General features: G+C 37.6%; 2 protein-coding genes across 2 annotated transcripts in view; one reads left to right on the top strand and one right to left on the bottom strand.

The window, feature by feature from the left end:
- LOC140144203 (hydrocephalus-inducing protein homolog) overlaps nt 1-27,159 on the bottom strand; it is a 189,746-nt gene that overhangs the window by 63,533 nt on the left and 99,054 nt on the right.
- On the top strand, nt 261-18,374 carry LOC140172041 (uncharacterized). Its single transcript, XM_072195391.1, has 3 exons — nt 261-1,506; nt 6,897-8,407; nt 14,638-18,374. Exons 1-3 carry the CDS (start codon nt 279-281, stop codon nt 16,837-16,839), a joined length of 4,941 nt encoding a protein of 1,646 aa, XP_072051492.1. The 5' UTR covers nt 261-278; the 3' UTR covers nt 16,840-18,374.

The following is a 27,159-nucleotide window of genomic DNA, read 5'->3' as shown; positions in this document are numbered from 1 at the left end:
TTCAGTTTCAAACGGTAGCAGCTCAAACTCAAACTGTAAGTACACTGAATCAGATGAGTACAACACAAACTGAAACATTAAATGTGCTGACTCAAATGGCAGAGGCTCAAACTGAAACAGCGGCAATATACAATGCAATGAATCAAACACGCACATCAAATATTCAAGCACAAATAGAACCAGATAAGCATATGGCTCCTATGAATCAAAATCAGACCTGTGATATCCTGAGTCAGATGACAGAGACACTATCCCAAATGGCAGTGACTCAGAATCAGATGTCTGATACTTTGAGTCACATCAATGAGAATCAAATGCACATGGCAACCTCTCAAAATAAGACCACCAGCACACTGACTCATATAGCGGCAACTCAAGCTCAATCTTCAGACACATTGACTCGAATTGCAGCAACTCAAACTCAATCTTCAGATACCTTAAGTCAGATGGCAGCAACTCAGACTCAGATGCAAAACACCCTGAATCAAATCAGCCAAACACAAACTCAGATGGCAAATTCTTTCAGCCAAGTTGTGACCCTCCTGGATAAGCAGAGCCAACAACTGCACAATGTCACATCAACCATGAATAAGGTAGTGTCAGTACTGGAAAACCAGCAAGAGACTCTTCAGAACATCTTCCATGTGTTACCACAAGCTTTGGACAAAGAAATCACTCCAATTGAAAACCTTAAAGAGTTTACTACACCTACAATGACCAACGAAAGACCTGCGACCACTCTTCAGAACATCTTCCACGGATTGCCACAAACTTCGAACCAACAAACCATTCAAATGGATAAACCACAAGAAGTCACAACAGCTACAATGACCACCTATGCACCTCCCACCACAACTGCTTTGTCCAAGGAAGACTGCTCCGATCTGCTTACTCATGGCAATTACCCTTCTGGCATCTACGAAATCAATCTTGGTGACGGCTCATTATTTGATGTACGCTGTGATATGGACACATCTGGTGGCGGTTGGACTGTATTCCAGCATAGATTTGATGGCTCAGTAGACTTTTATCGTAATTGGAATGAGTACGTTGAAGGCTTCGGCAGCTTAGACAGTGAGTTTTGGGCGGGACTAGAATTGATGCATCAACTGACAAGCTCTGGATCTTGGGAGTTACAGGTTCAACTAGAGGATTTCACTGGTGATACAGCGTATGCAAATTATGAGTCCTTTAGCATTGGTGATGCAGCATCCAATTACATGCTTCACATTGGATCATACAGTGGCACTGCTGGTACATATGATTCATTATCTTATAGTAACAATAAACCCTTCTCAACAAAAGATAGAGAAAACGATCGCTGGAGTGGTGGTCACTGTGCTCAAGATAGACAAGGTGCCTGGTGGTATGATTGGTGTACTCATGCAAATCTGAATGGTAAATATCTTGGTGCAACAGGAAACGGTGGCACAGCAATGCACTGGATATACTGGAAATTATCAGAGCAATCCCTCAAATCATCCACCATGATGATGAGACCTATCCAATAGATATCTATTGGATAGGTTTCATCATCTGAATCTAAAGAATATTCTCAACGCTTCTCATTCGAAGCCAACCGAGAAGATATGGTGTGCGCAAGAATATAATCAGTCCACATCTTTTCGCTGGCTGATGTAGCTAGCCAGGGTTTCCTTGAATATATTTGTGTCCTCTATGTTTACTATGTGCTCTGGTAGACTGTTCCAATTGTTTATGGTGTTTGGGAAGTATGAAAAGTTATAGTAGTTGGTTCTGCCACTAAGTTTCTTGAATGATTTGTTATAGTTGAGTCGGGATGAGCTGCGCGTCTGGACCGGCTGCAACAATGTTCGCGCTGGAATGGCCACCTGACTGCTGTTGATTTTATGTAGCATGATGACTCTAGATGTTTCCCGTCTCTCCTTGAGTGGTACCCATTCCAGTTTGGTCAGCATGTCTGTCACGCTGCTTCTCCACCTGTAATCTTTGAAAACAAAGCGTGCCCCTCTTCGTTGAATGGATTCAATCATCATGGTGAATAAAACACTGATGACACTGATGACTGACTGATTATATCCAGTCATTTATATTTTGCTACAAATCACAAGTAGTATTGTGATCCAATCTAATCATCTTGAAACATTGGGCTATTCCAGATGAAATCCATACACCCCCTATGGAAGATATGACCTTAATCTCCCACACAGGGGGTGTGAATTCCAAATGCAGTTACTTGAATGGGTGACTCCATCTATACCCCCTGAGTAAGGGATTCAGGTCATGTCTTCCACAGGGGGTGCATGGATTTCAACTGGAATACTATTTAGCCCATAGGGGAAACAAATAAAGGACTTAAAACCAACACTGGCTATGAATTTCAACGTTTAATTTTACAAACCAAAAGTTAAATATCATCATATGCTTTGTTAGGTGGTTAACCCCTTCCCGCGCCCTGAAACAGGGTCATTGTAGTTTTCCCCTCATAAAATGACTTCAAACTTTCAAATGAAATTGTACCTTTCTTTCGTATCAATATCTATCTACTAATTATTTTGTAATTACTATAAAAAACTACTCAGATGCAAGTCTCAGAGGATATGAAGCATTCAAATGCAGAAACAGATATAGTTTTGCAATTTGAGATAAAGGTCAAATATAATGAGAATAATAAGAAAATTTGTGCTACTTTTGATCACTGTAACAAAATTTTACCTTGTAATGTTTAAAATAGGGTGTTAATTTAAAGCCAGCAATATAGGGCAAATGGTGGTTGGGCTTATCAGAAAGTACAAAAATGGTATTTATTGGCTTTTATATCTGAACTCTTCATATATCCCAGGCACTGTGAATCACTGTTAAACAGTTGTCATTTTCCCTTTAATTTCATTGGTTCTTCCTCATATTATATGAGTAGGGCTGGGTGTGTATTGAACTGTACAGTTGTGGGTATCGTATGCGGTGCGTTTAACATGGTATGTGCGTAGTGATCTTGTGTTATATCAGTACTGCTGGGTGTGTATTAAACTGTACAGTTGTGTGTACCGTTTTCGGTACGTTTAATATGGTATGTGCGCAGTGATCTCGAGTATCAGCGCTGTGAAATATTTTGCATTGCGTGTGAAGGGCTCAATGCCTAATTTCGTGCTCTGGTTGAACTTGATAAAAATGAACATCAAAAGTGGACATCAAATACATCTAAACATGCTGTTACAGTTGACCTGTTTAAGAATGACAATACTTATTTTGAGAAAAGTTAATTTCAAACAAAGTTCTCACAACTTAACATATTGTGGAGGTTGGTGGTCTATGACCAGCATCCACACATGAACTTGTATCATCTGATAAAACACAGAGATACTATTATTTGTATGTGGAACAACGAGGTAGGATCCACTTAAAACTCCTGTGTTTTATCAGGCAATAACAATACTTTGATTCTCTAATAGTTACTGTCATGCTGTAAATAATTGCTACTTGTATTTACATTTTGTATCTGTCTATAATCATATTAAATTCTGATATGCTCTAGGATTTATATTTTTTTAATTCCAAATTTTTTATGTTATTCCTAAGATAATCTTTTTGGAAAGTGCAAAAGTTATCAGATCATTTGTGAAATCTATAATATATTTCATTACAATGTATTTTCTATGTCAATTGGCAAAATGTGCAAAAAATAAAAGCACAACAAATGCAACAGCTTTAGTAGTATGTAATGTTTTTATTTGAAATTTGTCATTACTAAATGCCACATGACATGCACATTGGTGTTGCATGGGTTTGTTTGTGTGCGCAAGTATATTTATGTTGGTGGGGTGTGGGGGTGCGTTTGTAAATGCCGTCTAACGAGGACCTACATATGGATACACACCGTAAAACGAGGACACACCTCCAAACGAGGACGTCCTCGTTTTGAAACTATGCCCAGGATGACGTAAATGATGCAAATATGCATATAAGATAGCATATAAGATAGGTCCCCATAGCGGTATAGGACGGGTCTCAGTTGGATAGTAAGTTGCCTGGTGTGTTTGCGTGAGGTCCACGGTGTGTCGATTAAAAAGGGGTGTGTAAGTCCTCGGCTAGATCCTTCTAAAGTCGAGGTCCTCGTTTGAACGTATTTACAAACAGGGGGTGTGTGTGGGGGGGGTGTGCATTTGTAATTACCTGCAAACATGGACCTACATTAGGATACACACAGTACAGCCGTGGATTTATGTGCAACCGTGGACGTCCGTGGTTGCTGGCTATAACCATGACAATGCAAATAATGTAAAAATGCATTTGTGACACAATCTGGTCCATGGGGGCCAAAGGAGGGAAATTGGAAATTGAGACTAAGGCAAAAATATGGAGTAAAAACAATAAAAATATACATAAGAATATACACATCACAAAACCTCATAACTTTAGAACAAAGTATGCTAGACCTTGGTGTTTTCAGTATATGATAGCCTAATATTACTACAAGATAATAATTATAGTAACTCAATTTTAAAAATGCCTCCTTGGTGGCCCCTGTGGAGCAGATCGTGTCACATTTAAAAGTGGTCCATGTCCGGGGGGTTCACGACAGGTCACGTTTGATTTAGAAAGTTGTCGGGTGTGTGTGGAGTACGTAGGTCCACGGTGCGTTGATTGAAATCGTGTGTGTATGTCCTCGGTTAGATAGGATTAAATCATATGCAGAATGAGGTCCTTGTTTGCAGGTATTTACAAACAGTTGTGTGTGTGTGCGTTTGTTTTCACTGACAAACATAGACCGACCCACTGGGGTTAAGACTATTCAACAAATTGTGCCACTGGAGTTGAGACTATTCAATGAATTGTGCCACTGGAGTTGAGACTATTCAATGAATTGTGCCACTGGGGTTGACACTCTTTTGGGGTCAATGAATTGTGCCACTGGAGTTGAGACTAATTTGGGTCAATGAATTGTGCCACTGGAGTTGAGACTATTCAATGAATTGTTCCACTGGAGTTGAGACTATTTTGGCTCATACTAGTATTATTTCCAGATTAGTTTCCTTTGTTAGCACCAAGCAGGTTTGCCAAACATTTCAGCCTAAAGCATGGTTCACATCCTTTGAGATTCTTGAGCGCCTTAGCGGAAAAAAGGCAATTCAATGAAATTGAGATGAGAAACACACTGTCTTCAAAAAAAAATTCCTGGGGAATACCCTTTCAGAGGAAAATTTAAAATTTTAAAGGGTACAAAAAATTGAATGCACCGCTTCTGCAAAATGTTTAAAGAAAACCCCAGTTATCACAATCATCAATCTTGTTTTACAAACTCAGTTCCAGACAGCTTGCTTGTGCTCCTTTGCCACTAAAACTAAACATACATCTGGCAACATACGCAGGTTCAACGTTTTAAAGTCAAGTTTGATCTTTACTGGGATTGTAATGTCACAGATTTAAAGTTTGTTTACCTATTCATTTTAAAGGGAAGTATCAAGTCAATTTCAATGTAGCTACATTAATAGAATGTGATTATTCCAGACTAGTTCCCTCTGCATAGCCAGTTTTACTGGGATTGTATTTTAAAGTTTGTTTACATATATCCATTCAAAAGGAAGTCAAATTCATACTAGAAATGAATGTGATTATTTCAAGTTTAATTCCCTCTATAGCTATCAATCTCATCCTAGTACAGGAAGAGTGTGACAAAACAAACAGGGCAGCATCAGGTCTCATATTTTACAAAGTCTCTCAAATTTACAAATGCATATACCATTATCCCCGGGGAGCAAGTCTATATATTTTGTTTTATTTTTGTTTGTTTTATTTCTTCTTTAACCTGGGACACTCAATCAGTTGAAAACACAATTAATCATCTGTTCTTCCTTGAGGCCCAGAGACAATGAAGACATACAGATGTTTAAGATGCAATATGCATAGACATTGTTCATATTTCATGAACAATTACCACCCTTTAGCTAGTATTAAGGTTTCCTGTGTGATTTCATAATTTCAGCAATGCATTATGGGAAGACATAATTTACTGTTATATATAAGTAAGTATCGGTTAATAGGGCGATACATTTACACAGACAGAAGTATGACAATATGCCAGTTATTTTATTTTCTCTCAGTATAAAAAACCCAACAAAGGTCAGCGGTTATTTGCAAGTACAAGTTCATGTTACATTTACGCAATCAGAAACTGTGAATACTTGTAGTTGACTTCCTCTTCGTGAATGTTGTATATTATACTGCCAGTCAAAAAAAACCCAAAACACCCATCTCATAGGGTTTAGTGGTATTCAATGTTGCAGTGTGAATCTGTCCATTAAAATTCTTCATGGAACATTGATGATTATTGATCTTATGGCCAAAACAGGGTGTGCAGAAATACCGTAAAACCTTGTCTACAAGCATATAGAGTGTTTCTGATGAAAGCTAAATTAATCCAGGCGCCATTATGGAATTTGAGCAAACAAATTACAGATCCAAGCATATACAAACAAGTATTATTGTAAGACAAAACTATTGTATTGGCATATTTACACATTAATCGTATGAATTAAGCTTTCATCAACAAAACTATATATGCTTGTAGATGAGTTTTTACGGTATGACATAATTTACAAAGTTATGATTCTGTATGTCATATTTGTCTTTGTGGGCAACAAAATTACGATTGCATCAGCTGATGAGAACAAATGTCACTAAACACTGCAACCTCAACTAAACAATGAAACCACACACAGTTTGAGTCCGCCAATTTTAGACACATTACATTCATGTGGGGAGATTTTTATGACAGGGAGTATATACATAAATGATGCTGCGTCACAATCACACTACAGTATTATAAAAGTTGACACAGAGCCCAGTGCATTTCAGAATCAAGCCGGCTAGCTAGAGAGTACATCACTGACTGTTATAATTTTACAAATTGGTCTGTGTAGGATCAGAGCAACTTTTTATCAACCCAACATCAGACACCATCATGGCCATGTCTATGATCAAGTTTGTGCTCATCTTTTCTGTTACCATGGTAACATTAGATAATGTTAATTGTCAACTCACAGTTGATGTAAATGGAATCCATCAGATAGTCTCCCTTCTGGAAAATGTCACAGAAACATCTGCTATCACGTCATCTATTCTTCCACATCTTGGAAATTTGTTAAAGAATCAGACAGATTTGCAAACTTTGAACAACATCCTCCTGGAGAATAACACTGCTACTGCAGATGAGATGGTCATTATACTTCCCTATATTCAAGAGTTCATGCAACTTGCACTTCAAAAGATGCAGTGGCACCATGATGAAAACCGGGATTTACTTCAAAATCAGCTGCAGAAACAAGATCACATCATTGACTTCATACTAGCTCATCTGGATTCCCCACAAGAAAACCGCAATGAGACATTGACCATCTGTAGTCAGATGGCAACTGCTCAAGCAGAGACGTCAAAATCCCTGAATGAAATCGGAAAAACGCAAGCACAAATGGCGGAAACTCAAACAGATATGGCGGTGCTTCAGTTTCAAATGGTAGCAGCTCAAACTCAAACTGTAAGTACACTGAGTCAGATGAGTGCAACACAAACTGAAATGGCAGGAACTCAAGCTGAAACATTAAATGTGCTGACTGAAATGGCAGAGGCTCAAACTGAAATAGCAGCAAGATATACTACTATGAATTGGACTCACATGTCAAATACCCAAGCGCCAATAGAACCAGCTACGCCTGAGGCGGCTATGAATCAAAATCAGACATCGGATATGCTGGGTCAAAAGAGTCAAACTGAGAACCGCAATATCCTGAATCAGATGGCAACAACTCAGAATCAGATTTCTGATACTTTAAGTCACATAAATGAGAATCAAATGCACATGGTAGGCTCTCAAAATAAGACCACTAACATGCTGACTCGTATAGCAGCAACTCAAACTCAATCTTCAGACACACTGACTCGAATATCAGCAACTCAAACTCAATCTTCAGACACCTTGAGTCAGATGGCTGCAACTCAGACTCAGATGCAAAACACACTGAATCAAATCAGCCAAACACAAACTCAGATGGCAAATTCTTTCAGCCAAGTTGTGACCCTCCTGGATAAGCAGAGCCAACAACTGCACAATGTCACATCAACCATGAATAAGGTAGTATCTGTACTGGAAAACCAGCAAGAGACTCTTCAGAATATCTTCCATGCGTTACCACAAGCTTTGGACAAACAAATCACTCCAATTGAAAACCTTAAAGAGTTTACTACACCTACAATGACCAACGAAAGACCTGCGACCACTCTTCAGAACATCTTCCACGGTATGCCACAAACTTCGAACCAACAAACCATTCAAATGGATAAACCACAAGAAGTCACAACAGCTACAATGACCACCTATGCACCTCCCACCACAACTGCTTTGTCCAAGGAAGACTGCTCGATCTGCTTACTCATGGCAATTACCCTTCTGGCATCTCTACGAAATCAATCTTGGTGACGGCTCATTATTTGATGTACGCTGTGATATGGACACATCTGGTGGCGGTTGGACTGTATTCCAGCATAGATTTGATGGCTCAGTAGACTTTTATCGTAATTGGAATGAGTACGTTGAAGGCTTCGGCAGCTTAGACGGTGAGTTTTGGGCGGGACTAGAATTGATGCATAAACTGACAAGCTCTGGATCTTGGGAGTTACAGGTTCAACTAGAGGATTTCACTGGTGATACAGCGTATGCAAATTATGAGTCATTTAGCATTGGTGATGCAGCATCTAATTACATGCTTCACATTGGATCATACAGTGGCACTGCTGGTACATATGATTCATTATCTTATAGTAACAATAAACCCTTCTCAACAAAAGATAGAGAAAGCGATCGCTGGAGTGGTGGTCACTGTGCTCAAGATAGACAAGGTGCCTGGTGGTATGATTGGTGTACTCATGCAAATCTGAATGGTAAATATCTTGGTGCAAGATATGGTGGCACAGCAATGTACTGGATATACTGGAAATTAACAGAGCAATCCCTCAAATCATCCACCATGATGATGAGACCTATCCAATAGATATCTATTGGATAGGTTTCATCATCTGAATCTGAATCTGAATCTGAAGAATATTCTCAACGCTTCTCATTCGAAGCCAACCGAGAAGATATGGTGTGCGCAAGAATATTATTAGTCCACGTCTTTTCGCTGGCTGATGTAGCTAGCCAGGGTTTCCTTGAATATATTTGTGTCCTCTATGTTTACTATGTGCTCTGGTAGACTGTTCCAATTGTTTATGGTGTTTGGGAAGTATGAAAAGTTATAGTAGTTGGTTCTGCCACTAAGTTTCTTGAATGATTTGTTATGGTTGAGCCGGGATGAGCTGCGCGTCTGGACCGGCTGCAAGAATGTTCGCGCTGGAATGGCCACCTGACTGCTGTTGATTTTATGTAGCATGGTGAGTCTAGATGTTTCCCGTCTCTCCTTGAGTGGTACCCATTCCAGTTTGGTCAGCATGTCTTGTCACGCTGCTTGTCCACCTGTAATCTTTGAAAACAAAGCATGCCCCTCTTCGTTGAATGGATTCAATCATCATGGTGAATAAAACACTGATGACACTGATGACTGACTGATTATATCCAGTCATTTCTATTTTGCTAAAAATCACAATTGTGATGCAATCTAATCATCTTGAAGTATAAACATTGGGCTATTCCAGATGAAATCCATACACCCCCTATATGGAAGATTTGAGCTTAATATTCCACATAGTGAGTGTAGATTTCAAATGCGGTTACCTAAATGGGTGACTGCATTTGAAATCTACACCTCCTGCGTGAGAGATTCAGGTCATGTCTTCCACAGGGGTGTATGGATTTCAACTGAATACTATTTAGCCCATTGTAAGATTTTAGGGGAAACAAAAAGGACTTAACACCAACATTGGCTATGAGTTTCAACGTTTGATCCTACAAACCAAAAGTTAAATATCACCCTATAAATTCTTTATTAGGCGGTTAACCCTTTCCCCCTCCCTGAAACAGGGTTTTTATAGTCCCCTCATATAATGACTTCAAACTTTCAAATGAAATTGTAACTTTCTTTTGTATCAATATTTATCTACTAATTATTTTGTAATTACTATAAAAAAACTACTTGGATTCAAGTCTCAGAGGACATGAAGCATTCAAATCCAGAAACAGATATATTTTTGTAATTTGAGAAGGTAAAGGTAAAGGTAAAGGAGACGATCCTGTATAAACAGTGATCGGAGTGCCCATCTCTCTTTCATTGGCGATTGCTATTCATTTGCTATAGGGGGATCGCTACATCTCCTCCACAGCGAGTCTGTTACCTTCCCAGCATTTAAGAATGCCGGTACCCATTTATACACCTGGGTGGGGAGGAGTAATCAAGATAAAGTGCCTTACTCAAGGTCAAATATAACGAGAATAATAAGAAAATTTGTGCTACTTTTGATCTCTGTAACAAAAATTTACCTTGTAATGCTTAAAATAGAGTGTTAATTTAAAGCCAGCAATATAGGGCAAATGGCAGTGGTCTTAACTCAGCAAGTACAAAAATGGCGTTAATTGGCTGTTATATCTGAACACTTCACATATCCCAGGCACTATGAATCACTGTTAAACAGGTGTCATTTTTCCTTTAATTTTGTTGCTTCTTCCTCATATTATATGAGTAGGGGTGGGTGTGTATTGAACTGTACAGTTGTGGGTATCGGTTGCGGTGCGTTTAACATGGTATGTGCGTAGTGATCTTGTGTTATATAGGGGTGGGTGTGTATTAAACTGTAGGGGTGTGTGTACCGTTTGCGGTGCGTTTAACATGGTATGTGCGCAGTGATCTTGAGTGTCAGCGCTCGGAAATATTTTGCGTTGCGTGTGAAGGGCTCAATGCCCAATTGTGTGCTCTGGTTGAACTTGATAAAAATGGACATAAAAATTGGACGTCAAATACATCCAAACATGATATTACAGTTGATCTGTTTACGAATGACAATAAAACTATTTTAAGAAAAGTTAATTTCAAACAAAGTTCTCACAACTTAACATATTGTGGAGGTTGGTGGTCTACGACCAGCATCCACACATGAACTTGTATCATCTGATAAAACACAGAGATACTATTATTTGTATGTGGAACAACGAGGTAGGATCCACTTAAAAAACTCCTGTGTTTTATCAGGCAATAACAATACCTTGATTCTCTAATAGTTACTGTCATGCTGTAAATAATTGCTACTTGTATTTACATTTTGTATCTGTCTATAATCATATTAAATTCTGATATGCTCTAGGATTTATATTTTTTTAATTCCAAATTTTTTATGTTATTCCTAAGATAATCTTTTTGGAAAGTACAAAAGTTATCAGATCATTTGTGAAATCTATAATATATTTCATTACAATGTATTTTCTAAGTCAATTGGCAAAATGTGCAAAAATAAAAGCACAACAAATGCAACAGCTTTAGTAGTATGTAATGTTTTTATTTGAAATTTGTCTTTACTAAACACCACGTGCATAATGACATGTGTATACACATTGGTGTTGCATGGGTTTGTTTGTGTGTGCAGGGGGGGTTTATGTTTGTGTGTGTGGGGTGGGTATGGTTTTGTAAACACCATAAACTGGGGACACACAAATATGATAGAATCAGTTGAAATTAATCTAATTATATTACAATTCATTTTAAACATAGTTCTTTCTAGACTTGCTATTATTATTAAATGCTGGAAAGAGAAAATGGATGTAGGCATTAAGTTCCTCTTTAAGAGGAAGTTTACGCTTATGTCCATTTTCCACAAAGTTATACGAAAGTGTTTACACAAGAACCTCAACCATGCTCATCTATTAGGACACAGTTCTTTAACTCCAATATTTTTGTGCATAGAGAATGACCTTTGGATATTGGTTGGGTACAAAACTCATACTCAACAACTTGAGGTCAAATTTTGAGCCATGATTATTGAATGGGGGTCAATGAATTGTGCCACTGGAGTTGGAGACTATTTTGGGGTCAAATTATTGTGCCACTGGAGTTGAGACTATTCAATGAATTGTGCCACTGGGGTTGAGACTATTCAATGAATTGTGCCACTGGAGTTGAGACTATTCAATGAATTGTGCCACTGGAGTTGAGACTATTCAATGAATTGTGCCACTGGGGTTGAGAATATTCAATGAATTATGCCACAGGAGTTGAGACTATTCAATGAATTGTGCCACTGGAGTTGAGACTATTCAATGAACTGTGCCACTGGGGTTGAGACTATTCAACAAATTGTGCCACTGGAGTTGAGACTATTCAATGAATTGTGTCACTGGAGTTGAGACTATTCAATGAATTGTGTCACTGGAGTTAAGACTATTCAATGAATTGAGTCACTGGAGTTGAGACTATTCAATGAATTGTGTCACTGGAGTTGAGACTATTCAATGAATTGTGTCACTGGAGTTAAGACTATTTTGGGGTCAATAAATTGTGCCACTGGAGTTGAGACTATTCAATGAATTGTGCCACTGGGGTTGAGAATATTCAATGAATTGTGCCACTGGAGTTGAGACTATTCAATGAATTGTGCCACTGGAGTTGAGACTATTTTGGGGTCAATGAATTGTGCCACTGGAGTTGAGACTATTCAATGAATTGTGCCACTGGGGTTGAGAATATTCAATGAATTGTGGCACTGGATTTGAGACTAATTTGGGTCAATGAATTGTGCCACTGGAGTTGAGACTATTCAATGAATTGTACCACTGGAGTTGAGACTATTTTGGCTCATACTAGTATTATTTCCAGATTAGTTTCCTTTGTTAGGAACAAGCAGGTTTGCCAAATATTTCAGCCTAAAGCGTGGTTCACTTCATTTGAGATTCTTGAGCGGCCTAGAGGAAAAAAGTAATTGACAACAATTCAATGAAATTGAGATGAGAAACACACTGTTGAAAAAGTCTTCAAAAAAAAAAAAAAAAAAAAAACCCTGGGGAATGTGTTATACCCTTTCAGAGGAAAAATTCACAATTTTAAAGGGTACAAAAAATTGAATGCACCGCTTCTGCAAAATGTTTAAAGAAAACCCCAGCTATCACAATCATCAATCTTGTTTTACAAACTCAGTTCCAGACAGCTTGCTTGTGCTCCTTTGCCACTAAAACTAAACATACATCTGACAACATACTCAGGTTCAACGTTTTAAAGTCAAGTTTGATCTTTACTGGGATTGTAATGTCACAGATTTAAAGTTTGTTTACCTATTCATTTTAAAGGGAAGTATCAAGTCAATTTCAATGTAGCTACATTAATAGAATGTGATTATTCCAGACTAGTTCCCTCTGCATAGCCAGTTTTACTGGGATTGTATTTTAAAGTTTGTTTACATATATCCATTCAAAAGGAAGTCAAATTCATACTAGAAATGAATGTGATTATTTCAAGTTCAATTCCTCTATAGCTATCAATCTCATCCTAGTACAGGAAGAGTGTGACAAAACAAACAGGGCAGCATCAGGTCTCATATTTTACAAAGTCTCTCAAATTTACAAATGCATATACCATTATCCCCGGGGAGCAAGTCTATATTTTGTTTTATTTTTGTTTGTTTTATTTCTTCTTTAACCTGGGACACTCAATTAGTTGAAAACACAATTAATCATCTGTTCTTCCTTGAGGCCCAGAGACAATGAAGACATACAGATGTTTAAGATGCAATATGCATAGACATTGTTCATATTTCATGAACAATTACCACCCTTTAGCTATTAAGGTTTCCTGTGTGATTTCATAATTTCAGCAATGCATTATGGGAAGACATAATTTACTGTTATATATAAGTAAGTATCGGTTAATAGGGCCTATACATTTACACAAACAGAAGTATGACTATATGCAAGTTATTTTATTTTCTTTCAGTATAAAAAAAAACCAACAAAGGTCAGCGGTTATTTGCAAGTACAAGTACATTTACATAATCGGAAACTGTGAATACTTGTAGTTGACTTCCTCTTCGTGAATGTTGTTAATTATACTGCCAGTCAAAAAAACCCAAAACACCCATCTCATAGGGTTTAGTGGTATTCAATGTTGCAGTGTGAATCTGTCCATTAAAATTCTTCATGGAACATTGATGATTATTGATCTTATGGCCAAAACAGGGTGTGCAGAAATACCGTAAAACCTCGTCTACAAGCATATAGAGTGTTTCTGATGAAAGCTAAATTAATCCAGGCGCCATTATGGAATTTGAGCAAACAAATTACAGATCCAAGCATATACAAACAAGTATTATTGTAAGACCAATCTATTGTATTGGCATATTTACACATTAATCGTATGAATTAAGCTTTCATCAACAAAACTATATGCTTGTAGATGAGTTTTTACAGTATGACATAATTTACAAAGTTATGATTCTGTATGTCATATTTGTCTTTGTGGGCAACAAAATTACGATTGCATCAGCTGATGAGAACAAATGTCACTAAACACTGCAACCTCAACTAAACAATGAAACCACACACAGTTTGAGTCCGCCAATTTTTAGACACATTACATTCATGTGGGGGAGATTTTTATGACAGGGAGTATATACATAAATGATGCTGCGTCACAATCACACTACAGTATTATAAAAGTTGACACAGAGCCCAGTGCATTTCAGAATCAAGCCAGCTAGCTAGAGAGTACATCACTGACTGTTATAATTTTACAAATTGTGGTCTATGTAGGATCAGAGAAACTTTATATCAACCCAACATCAGACACCATCATGGCTGTGTCTATGATCAAGTTTGTGCTCATCTTTTCTGTTACCATGGTAACATTAGATAATGTTAATTGTCAACTCACAGTTGATGTAAATGGAATCCATCAGATAGTCTCCCTTCTGGAAAATGTCACGGAAACATCTGCTATCACGTCATCTATTCTTCCACATCTTGGAAATTTGTTAAAGAATCAGACAGATTTGCAAACTTTGAACAACATCCTCCTGGAGAATAACACTGCTACTGCAGATGAGATGGTCGTTATACTTCCATATATTCAAGAGTTCATGCAACTTGCACTTCAAAAGATGCAGTGGCACCATGATGAAAACCGGGATTTACTTCAAAATCAGCTGCAGAAACAAGATCACATCATTGACGTCATACTAGCCCATCTGAATTCCCGACAAGAAAACCACAATGAGACATTGACCATCTGTAGTCAGATGGCAACAGCTCAAGCAGAGACGTCAAAATCCCTGAATGAAATCGGAAAAACGCAAGCAGAAATGGCGGAAACTCAAACAGATATGGCGGTGCTTCAGTTTCAAATGGTAGCAGCTCAAACTCAAACTGTAAGTACATTGAATCAGATGAGTGCAACACAAACTGAAATGGCAGGAACTCAAGCTGAAACATTAAATGTGCTGACTCAAATGGCAGAGGCTCAAACTGAAATAGCAGCAAGATATACTACTATGAATCAGACTCGCATGTCAAAGACCCAAGCACAAATAGAACCAGCTACGCCTGAGGCGGCTATGAATCAAAATCAGACATCGGATACGCTGTGTCAAAAGAGTCACACTCAAACCTCCGATATTCTGAGTCAGATGGCAGAGAAGCAAACCCAAATGGCTGTGACTCAAAATCAGATGTCTGATACCTTGAGTCACATAAATGAGAATCAAATGGACATGGCTGCATCTCAAAATAAGACCACCAACACACTGACTGGTATAGCGGCAACTCAAACTCAATCTTCAGACACCCTGAGTCATATGGCAGCAACCCTGAATCAAATCAGCCAAACTCAAACTCAGATGGCAAATTCTTTCAGTCAAGTTGTGACCCTCTTAGAGAAGCAGAGCCAACAAATGCAGCTGCAGAGCCAACAACTGCATAATATGACAGCCACCATGAATAAGGTAGTATCTGTACTGGAAAACCAGCAAGAAACTCATCAGAACAGGACAGGTACTGTGAACGATGTAGTGTCTGTTCTTGAGAAGCAACAAGAAACTCTTGAGAACATTTCCAACTCATTACCACTTGCCCTTGATCAGCGAGCCACTCAGATTCTTTTGAACAAAAATTCAGCGGCTGTTATCAACAGTACAAACACTTTATCGGGTAGTCAAGCAGTAGCACTTCTGGAGATTCAAAATCAACAAATAGAAAACTTGACTGATGCAGTAACCAGGGAACTCCAAATGCAAAATGCAATTTTGCTTAAAGACATATTTAATGATTGTTCAGATGTTGTATCAAAGGTAGCAAATCCCTCATCTGGTAATTACCAAATCAGTCTGTGGAATAATTTGTTATCAGTTAATGTATATTATGTGTATTGTGATATGGATACAGATGGGGGTGGGTGGACTGTATTCCAGCATAGATATGATGGCTCAGTGGACTTTTACCGTAATTGGAATGAGTATGTTGAAGGCTTCGGCAGCTTAGATGGGGAGTTTTGGGCGGGACTTGAGTTGATACACCAACTGACAAGCTCAGGATCTTGGGAGTTACAGGTCCAACTAGAGGCATTCAATGGCGATACAGCGTATGCAAATTATGAGTCGTTTAGCATTGGTGATGCTGCATCTAATTACATGCTTCACATTGGATCATACAGTGGCACTGCTGGTGATTCATTATCTTATTATAACAATAGACCCTTCTCAACCAAAGATAGAGATAACGATGCCAGGAGTAGTCACTGTGCTCAAGAAACACAAGGTGCCTGGTGGTATGGTAGCTGTGCTGGTGCCAACCTGAATGGTAAATATCTCGGTGCAACAGGAAATGGTCGCACAGCAATGTGGTGGTACGACTGGAAATCATTTAAATCCCTCAAGTCATCCACCATGATGATTAGACGCATCCAATAGATATCTATTGGATATGTTGCATCATCATGGTGAATAAAACACTGATGACACAGATGACTGACTGATTATATCCAGTCATTTCTATTTTGCTAAAAATCACAAGTAGTATTGTAATACAATCTAATCATCTTCAAACATTGGGCTATTCCAGATGAAATCCATACACCCCCTATATGGAAGACATGACCTTAATCTTCCACACAGGGGGTGTGAATTTCAAATGGGGTTACCTGAATGGGTGACTCCATTTGAAACCTACACCCTCTGAGTGAGAGTTTAAGGTCATGTCTTCCATCAGAGGTGTATGGATTTCAACTGGAATAGCCCATTTTAAGATTTTAGGTTAAACAAATCAAGGGCTTAAAACCAACATGGGCTATGTCCAAAACAGATGCTTTGAGTTTCAATGTTTGATTCTACAAACCAAAAGCTAAATGGCTTTGACATCCTATAAACACTTTGAAACTATGATGACATCAAATTTTCAAATGAAATTGTAACTTTCTTTCACGTCAATATCTGTCTTCTGAATTATTTTGTAATAACTATATAAAACTACTCGGATGCAAGTCTAAGGGCATGAAGCGTGCAAATGTAAAAACCTATAGCCATTTTTCTCAATTTGAGATATAGGTCAAAATATCAAGAACTAGCGGGAGACCCGCGCTTCGCGCGGGTCCCCGCTAGTTGAGTAAACGGGAGCGGTTAGTAAACGGGAGTGGTTAGCATGGTAAACGGTGACGATAATCATGGTGTCTTGGTATAGATTATTCATCCAGTATAGTAATGATCATGTTAGCTTGATAAACATAATTATCCAGACCTGTGATAATGTTGTTAGGCCTACTCACTCAATCCCTCAGATTACTTTTGAAACAGCTCGTGACAGAATGATTGATTTTAACTTTATCCCAACAAACATAAAACATTAAGGTTAGAAGAGGTTGCTATAGAAAACGTTTCAATTCCGGGTTATAATAGTATAAAACATGTAAGAAACATGTTTAAAAGTTGCGGCAAAACATTTCCGTATTTGTGGACTTTCACCCACCCCTAACATTTAACCTTTTTGAGCTAATACTGAACAGTTAACGACTAATTCGGTCCCTGTTGGCTACATTTTAACATTCCCTCTGAAAAGTGGACTTCTGTCACCCAATGACCCCCTTTTTCATCAGCTTACACCCAATGATCCCCCCGAAATGGCTTCTAGGCCTTTACTTTGACCACGTTTCCAATTCTGAGGGGACACAACCCCGCACAGCGCGGGGACACAATGGGGCTTCGTGGCCATTCAAGAAGGTGGTGGCAAAAACTTCGAGTGTGCCCCCCCACCCCTTTTCCCAAATTTCTGGATCCGCCACTGTCTCACAGAAGAAGTCAGTCAAGTACATACGTAGGCATACGCGCGGTAAGCCAACATTAAGTGCGTCCAGTCCATACCATGCGCGGTAAAGCGCGTGAAACCATGGTGCCGTGTACGCAGCAGGTGCGTGACTCGCCACTTGACGCGTTTGCTGTCATGACCTGACCCATAAGGTTATTGACCTCAACGGCCTAGCAAATGAACATTTTTTTTGTTATTTCCATAGTGATTGAATAGTTTTGCAAAATGAGCGTCAGATGGTTTAATGGCAATATGTACCCGATCAATGTACGAATAAATCAGAGCTGAAAGTCAAATCATCTCGGAGCCTGCTTCTGGACAAGATTTAGCGACTTCCTTTTATTTATATAGATAATAAGAAAATTTGTGCTACTTTTGATCACTGTAACAAAAATTTACCTTGTAATGTTTAAAATAGGGTGTTAATTTAAAGCCAGCAATAATAGGGAGTAACTCAAAAACTACAAAAATAGCATGTACTGTCTTTTGCATCTGCACTCTTCATATATCCCAGGTACTATACATCAAACAGTTATTTCTCCTTGCCTGCATTCTATAGCTGGGTGCTAATTGAACTGCACAGTTGTATGTATTGTTTACGTTGTGTGTAACATGGTATGCGCGCAGTGATCTTGCTCTGCAATATTTTGTAAAGGACTCACTGGATTCACCAATTTTATGCACAGAAGTGACTGCTTGAATTTGAAAAAATGGTCATTAAAAGTGGATATGAAATAAATCCAAACATGATTTTATAGTTGATCTGGTTAAGAATGATAATAAAAGTATTGTGTATCTCTCGATCACCTGATGAACATGGAGATCGAAAACAATGAGGCGGAATCCACTTTAAAAATTATATCCTATGTTCTATAGGCAATAGATACACAGCTGGGTTTCAAAACAATACTGTTATTCCCTAATTGTTACTGTCATGCTGTAAATAATTGCTACTTGTATTTACATTTGTATCTGTCTATAATCATTTTATATTCCAATGTGAGTAGTGGATACCCGCGCACTACAACAAAAATATTGGTAGAGGATAGTAAAAACAACAATTTCTATCGTTTATTCTCATTTTAGTCAGTTAAATATTATTACCATTATGATGAAAACTCCTCTCTTTCTGAAATGAACAAAACTTAATCAACATTTAGTCGCAGGTGGTGCGATCTTATTTGCGTATTATTATAGAATGCGTTACATGACTTCCGTGACTGACAACGCGTTTGCTGCCATCGACCGTGCGATAGACGGCATAGTACAGACACCAATGAGCCACAGCCACGTCATCACGGCTGTTTGATGTATATAGAATTGGCTTCATTATTAACTAAATGCAAACTATAGATGGCACTATTTATCCTAAATCATATTTCTTTATTTGCAAGGGTTAGGTGATTAAAACCGCCATTAAAACAGCTGGAATAGGTGAAACAAGCAACAAGGAAATTTTGTAAACATATTTTATCAAACAATAAAAGGAATTATTTGTATTAAAAGCTTGAAAGGGTAATTTCCAGTAACAAAATAGCGCCACCAATTTTGTAATTAATAGACACATTTTATATCCGAAAAAGCTAAAAAAAATACTATAAAAGTGAATAACTTTGTAAAAGAGGGGAAATTTAAGTTGAGAACGACTCAAAAGCATCTGTATACATTAGCACGATATAACTTTTAGCTGTTTAAGCCTAAAATTTGGTTATACATGTTTTGTTTGAGAAACTAGTAAATGATTCTATCAAACGTATATCCTATGTTCTATAGGCAATAGATACACGGCTGGGTTTCAAAACAATACTTGTATTCCCTAATTGTTACTGTCATGCTGTAAATAATTGCTACTTGTATTTACATTTGTATCTGTCTATAATCACTTTATATTCCAATGTATGCTCCAGGCATATAAATTACAGTAGTTGTTTGGTTTGTTGTATTCAAAAATCCTTTTTGGATAGTGTAAAAGTTAGTGAAATCTATAATAATACATGTTACTACAATAATGTATTTGGGCAATTCCACGTTACTCGCGTTACATTTTTGATAAAATCAGCACATTCAATGTCATATAAATACAATTGAACAAGGAGTTGGTTTATTCATCTTCTCTCCACATGTACTTACTGACCCATTGTATCAAATCACATAAACTTTAATTTTGTAAATAACTAGATGAAACATTTATTTGCAAAAACGTGATTGTGACTCGCGTTACGAAAAATTACACCTTCAAAATTAGGCTTTTACTTGTTCAATATTTCTCCTCAAACAAACAGCTGCAGACAAAAGTTTATACCACTAAGTAATTACCTTATATCTCAGCTGTATTACAGAAACAAACACCAAGTATATTTGAGATTGGTATTTTTAAAATGGCCAAATTTAGCTAAATTGGTGTGTGACTCGCGTTACGTGCCTCGCGTTACGCTCACTATTTTGATTACATGGTCCCACTTTGAAAGCTTAAACACGCTCAATTTCATTTCCATTGTGGTCAGTTTTACTTTAGCACTATAAAAATACTGTAATTCAGCATTAAAAATGACCCTCTCCTCTGGGGTGGTGTGGTGGGGGTGGTGGTAATGGGGGCTAATGATGGAAATTAAAAAAAACTGGCAATTTGAATAAGAATACAATTTTCATATATATACATTTATTACATAAAATGCATTGAAAAACTGTATGGAAACATTCATATACATCAGGCACAAAAAGAAACTTGTCAGTTATAGTCATCCTTGCTGTTCAACAACCTGATCATTTTGGATTATTCTGAAATATACATTTTGTTAATTGAACTTTGCTTTCTCACTTGACACCCTGTTCGTAAAAATTGAACAAGAATTGATAATGACATGCGCCTCCAAACTCTCAAACCCCAAAATTAAAAGTTGCAATTTCAACAATTTTCAATAGGATGCATCGTTGTGTTGTACACAAGCACCACGGGCCGATCAATAACGCACACAGTGTAACAGGCACAATTGAATTGTTAAAATTGCAACTTTCGATTTTGGGGTTTGGGGGTTTGGAGGCACATATCTTGGTCAATTCTTGCTCGATTTTCATGAACCGGATGTCAAACGAGAAAGCAAAATCCAACTAACAAAATTTGTATTAATTAATTTACATTGGCCGTGCGACATTTACGAGAGAATAAAATCATTACATGTTCTACTCGCCGGTAGATCCGCCATGAGCTGTCGTGGCGTGTGGTGGTGAGCTGATCGACATGTAATCGTCAGTGCACGCTGGTTCGAATCCGAACGGTTCTGATTTTTTTCTCTCCTTTATTATAATGCCAGTTTGTCTGAGCTCCATTTCTTTAAAATTTGTATACTACAGTATTTCAGATTAATGCAAAATTATCAAGTTGTTGAACAGCAAGGGTGACTATAACTGACGAGTTTCTTTTTGTACCTGGTGTATATGAATGTTTCCAAAAGTGATATAGACTACTTAAGGTTTGCAAAATGGGTTCCTAAAAATTTTACATAATTATGTGCAAAGAGGGGTAAGGATTTTTTGGCAGGCCGAGAAGAGGATCAAGCAATTTATGGCAGGCTGTGAGGGGAGGTCTGCTTATTGCAGAGCCCCTAGTAGCAAAATATAAAAGGCTGCTGCTGATCAATGTGGAACACATTCCCCAGACTTGATTTATTCATCTTCTCTTTACGTGTATCAAATCACGTAAACTTGTAATTTGTGAATAACTCTATGTAACGATGTAACATTTATTGGCAAAAATGTGGTTGTGACTTTTGTTACTAAAATTACCCCTTCCAAATTGAGCTTTTACTTTTTCAATATTTCTCCTCAAACAAGAAGCTGCACACAAAAGTTGATACCACTAAGTAATTACCTTTTATACTGCAGCTATACTACAGAAGCAAACATTAAGTACATTTGAGTTTGGTATTTTTAAAATGGCCAACTTAGTGCGTTACTCGCGTTACGGTAGGTGACTGTTACACTCACTATTTGATAACACAGCCCAATTTGAAAGTTCTAAACATGCTCTATTTAATTTATATTGTGGAATTCAACTTTAAACATGACCTTCTGTTCTGGGGTTAGGTGGAGAAACTGGGGTGGAATGGGGGTAGTGGGTGTTTATAATGGCATGGGTGTTTATAATGGAAAGTCAAATTGTGAATTTGAATTCCCAAATGGGGACAAAAACGGTTTCCAGTCCTGCAATTTGTTAAGTGATGTACAATAATTATGAGTCCTGGGGAGGGTAAAATTGATAGGGAGAAGTTTTAGTGATTATTTATGGATTATTTTCTAGCCCTACTGTATAGAGAGCTGTATAATATGTGTGACTCGCGTTACAATATCGTGACTCGCGTTACATTGTGACTCAGCGTTACCATTTTGAATAGTCTGTCTCTGGTGGTACAATTGTAGCAAACCAAAAACCTTATGAAATAATTATGAGTTATGACCCAAACCAGGAGGAAAATGAAAGGAACAATTATAACCCTTTAGATTTTTTACTGCATTAAAAGTTGTTCTTTTTGTGACTCGCGTTACATGCTTAACATTATACAACTTGCCGTGCCATCCTGACCATTACCAACACAGCTTCCTGATTTTTAATTTTTAATTTTGACAAATTATGTATCAAACAACACTATCACAAAAAAGAATTGTTTTTGTTCCATATATTAATGAGAAAAAAAAATTAATTACTTTTGACTATCTGCTATTAACAAAATGTAGGAAAATACATTAAATCCTTCAAATCAATGAAAAAAAAAATACTGCAGCTGATATTCATTTGAAAATTTCTTTTTTGTTAACTTTAAAGGTTGTATAATCAAAATATATCATCAATCATTGCCAATTGCAAAGTTCATATTTTTGAAAAAATGTCATTTTAACATGGAATTGCCCATTTGTAAGTTCATTGCTAAAATTGGCAAAAAAATAAAACCACAACAAATGCAACAGCTTTAGTAGTATGTAATGTTTTATTTGAAATTTGTTTTTACTATACTATTCAGCAAATTCCCTCAGGGGGTGACCGTTTACTCTTTCTGATTATCGCGTTAAAAGAACTAGGTCATGCAATGATACGCAACCTGACCAACGAATGAAGTACCGATATGATGATGATGTGATTCAATTAGCCAATCAGAAACCCACTTCTGCATATGCCATAAACTACGCCAAATTGGCAGACCGCTGAAGAACCGTGCCAAAAACTATAAATGCCACACGACATGTGTGTGCACATTGGTGTTGCAGGGATGTTTATGTTTGTGTGTGGAGGGGTATATGTTTGTTTTCACTAAGGGCGTGAGTGAGTCCCGGGAATGCGGGTCCCGCCCGATAATCCTATTACCGGGCAGGAAATTCCCTGCCGGTACCAAATTAAAAAACAAAAATAAAAACAACATTTTTTAAAATTTTTTCGGTTTTGTAGTGTCTCTGAACCTAGACATAAATGCTAGGATCATTCATGGTTGACTTCAAAAAAAAATTGAATTTTGCACATTGTTTTGTATTTTTAATATGAAAATTGATACATAGTTTTCATGTCATACTAGTACTCTATTAATGATATCAAAATGCATTGAATTTGAATGCATTTTGATATCATTAATAGAGTATGACATGAAAAACTATGTATCAATTTTCATATTAAAATACAAAAAACAATGTGCAAAATTCAATTTTTTTTAAAGTCAACCATGATCTACATTTAGGTCTAGGTCCAGAGACACTACAAATCGAAAAAAACAAAAAAAAAAAAAAAAAAAAAAAAATTCTTTTTTTTTTTTTTTTTTTTTGCAATTTGGTACCCGGTTAACTTCGCCGCCGAAAAATGCGCGGTACCGGGCACAAAATTACCGAAAATCACATTTCACCGACAAACAAGGCCCCACGGTTGTAAGATCTCAATTATATTACAATTCATTTGAAACACAATTCTTTCTATACTATACTCGATTTATTACACACTAGAAAGAGGAAGTTTACGCCTATATCCATTTCACATAACACTACAGAAATGTTTACACAAGGACCTCATCTGTCAGGACAAAGTTCTTAATCCCAATATCTCTGTACATAGAGAATGACCTTTGGATATATGTTGGGTACAAAAGCACATACTCAACAACTTTAAGGTCAAATTTAAGCCATGATTGTTGAATGGGGGTCAATGAATTGTGCCACTGGAGTTGAGACCATTTTGGCTCATAATAGTATTATTTCCAGATTAGTTTCCTTTGTTATCAACAAGCAGGTTTGCCAAATATTTTCAGTCCAAATTGTGGTTCACATCAAACAATCACCCAAAATTCATTGTAACCGTTGGCACAGGAAATCACTGAAAGTCACAGGGACCAATGATGTTGAATATGTGCCAATTTTTTTCTTCACCATTGGTTTCTATGGGACAGGAAACAGGGAAAATGTTTAAAAAGTCACCCAATTGGGCTACTAACTCATGGTAACCCTGTCATCACGCTATACCTAGGTCATAAACTGAATAGATGATTGTAACATATGGATGGTAGCTTGATATGGTAACCAGTGAGCTACTCTTGCCAAATATAAAGGGCTATTCCAGTTGAAGTCCATACACCCCCTATGGAAGACATGACCTTAATTTCCCACAGAGGGGTTGGATATTTCAAATGGAGTCACCCATTCAGGTATACCCATTTGAAATTCACACTCCCTGTGTGTAAGATTAAAGTCATGTAGTCCATAGGGGGTGTATGGGATTCAACTGGAATAGCCCAATGCAGTACATCCCTAGGTTAGTTTCATTTCTTATTGACAAGCTATATCTAGGTCATATGCGATCTGGTCCATGGGGATAAAGGAGGCATTTTTGAAAATTGAGTTACTATAATTATTACATTATACTTGCATTAGGCTATCATATACTGAAAACACCAAAGGCCTAGTATACTTGGTTCTAAAGTTATGAAGTTTTTTGATGTCTATTTTCTTATGTATTTCATTGTTTTTTACTCCATATTTTTACCTTTATCTCAGTTTCAAATTTGCTGCCTTTGGCCCCCGTGGACCAGATCGTGTCACATGATACTGAACAGTGAACAATGAACAGTGTTTCCAAAAGTTTTCAGTGCTAGGCTGCAGCAAAAGTAGTAGCCCAAAATATAAGGATCTTCAAGCACCCAATTTCTAAAATTTGGGTGTAATTTTAACTGTAAACTGCTTGAAATCACCCAATTAGACAATAAAAAATAGGATTTTTGTTTTTACTCTCCTCTCCTGTGTAATAGATGACAGGCAGGTCTAATATTTTGAGTAGTGGATACCCGCGCACTACAATAAAAATATTGGTAGAGGATAGTAAAAACAAAAATTCCTATCGTTTATTCTCATTTTTAGTCAGTTAAATATTATTTTGATAACTAAACTCTGGTTTATTTAGCAAAAATTATCATTATGAAAACTCCTCTCTTTCTGAAATGAACAAAACTTAATCAACGTTTTAATCGCGCGTGGTGCGATCTTATTTGCGTATTATTATAGAATGTGTTACATACTCGCGCTTCGACAACCGTCTTCCGTGACAACGCGTTTGCTGCCATCGACCGTGCGATAGACGGCATAGTACAGACACCAATGAGCCACAGCCACTGACTAAGAATGGTTGACAGAACACTAACAAAATGTTTGAAAGAATGAACTTCCGGTAATTAATGAACGCTCAATAATAACTAGTCCTAAAACGCCTTGTTAGTGCTTTTCAGAACTTTAGATGGTCACTCAAAAACACTGGGGAAATAAATCAACTGATTACTACCAGCGGTGTGCATCATTTTGTCCCCCTATGTTGAATGATGTCACAGGTGTTGGCCCTGATCATTTATTCGTATATCCGCCATTTTGGATTTTTGCCATTTTGTGCATTTTGAAACCAAAGACCAATTTTTTTCTTCAATTTTTAAAGTCCTCAATTAATCTGTATGCAATTACCTATCATGTGAGACATGTTAATGGCTTGGCTTCGATTTAGTTTTCTTCTTCTGACAATTTTCACTTTACGGCCGCCATCTTGGATTTTGAGCTGAATTTTCATAAATTTTCATGTTGTACCGGATTTTTTTAAGCCGAAGGCGATTTTTTTCTTCAAATTTTGAAGTCGCCAAGTAATCCTTGTACAATTATCGTTCATATAGTACATGCAAATTGGTTGGCTTCGACTTAGTTATCTTTTTTGAACTTTTTGAACAAGTGATCGAGCGGTCTATGTACATCAACCCCTGTGATGTATACATATCAGGCAAATATTACCCACAGACCTGCACTATTTGGGCTCATTTTTGTGTTAAAAGGACCCCCCCCCCCAAAAAAAAGTATCAAGATAGGGATTATACAGCTTATGGAAAAAAGCTGTCTAATCCCTCAATGAAGTCTTGCCAATAGGCTAATTTTGTGTATGCTTACATGAGGAGAGCGTGGCCTCGCGGTTAAGGCGTTGGACTGTGAACCTAAGGGTCAAGGGTTCGAATCCCAGGTCCGCCTGAGCCCAGCTGGCTCTTTGTGTCCTTGAGCAAGGCACTTCACTCTGCTTGCTTAGTGTTTCGGAGGGCACTTTAAGCTGTCGGTCCCGTGTACATGCATATTTTCTCACATTAATGTAGTGTGCATGTTAAAGAACGTCACAGGCTACTCGAAAAGAGCAGGGGATCATCCCGGTACTGTTGACTGTACTTCAGAAATACACTCATAGGTTCCAGAGTAAAAAATAATAAGTACAGCTTGTCTGTACTCAGTGCGATAATACTCATACATATGGAGGGAAGCACTTATAAGGAAAAAGAATGAAGGATGAATCTGAGCTGGCCTGCCCAGTAAGAACAATCTGGTAGTGGGGGGTGCCCCAGCATAACACACCACTGTCTTGGCATGCTTCCTCTGGGGGCAAAAAAGTT

The sequence above is a fragment of the Amphiura filiformis genome, chromosome 2 (genome assembly GCF_039555335.1).
Source record: "Amphiura filiformis chromosome 2, Afil_fr2py, whole genome shotgun sequence".
Taxonomy (NCBI): Eukaryota; Metazoa; Echinodermata; class Ophiuroidea; order Amphilepidida; family Amphiuridae; genus Amphiura; species Amphiura filiformis.
This window is presented reverse-complemented; position numbering and strand designations above follow the sequence as displayed.

Excerpts from the sequence above, each read along its gene's own strand:
- LOC140172041 (XM_072195391.1), top strand. The coding sequence starts at position 279 with ATGTCTGATACTTTGAGTCACATCAATGAGAATCAAATGCACATGGCA. Across the intron at positions 1,507-6,896 it reads CATGATGATGAGACCTATCC|GATCAGAGCAACTTTTTATC; the intron begins AATAGATATCTA and ends TGGTCTGTGTAG. Across the intron at positions 8,408-14,637 it reads GCTCGATCTGCTTACTCATG|CTAGAGAGTACATCACTGAC; the intron begins GCAATTACCCTT and ends CAAGCCAGCTAG.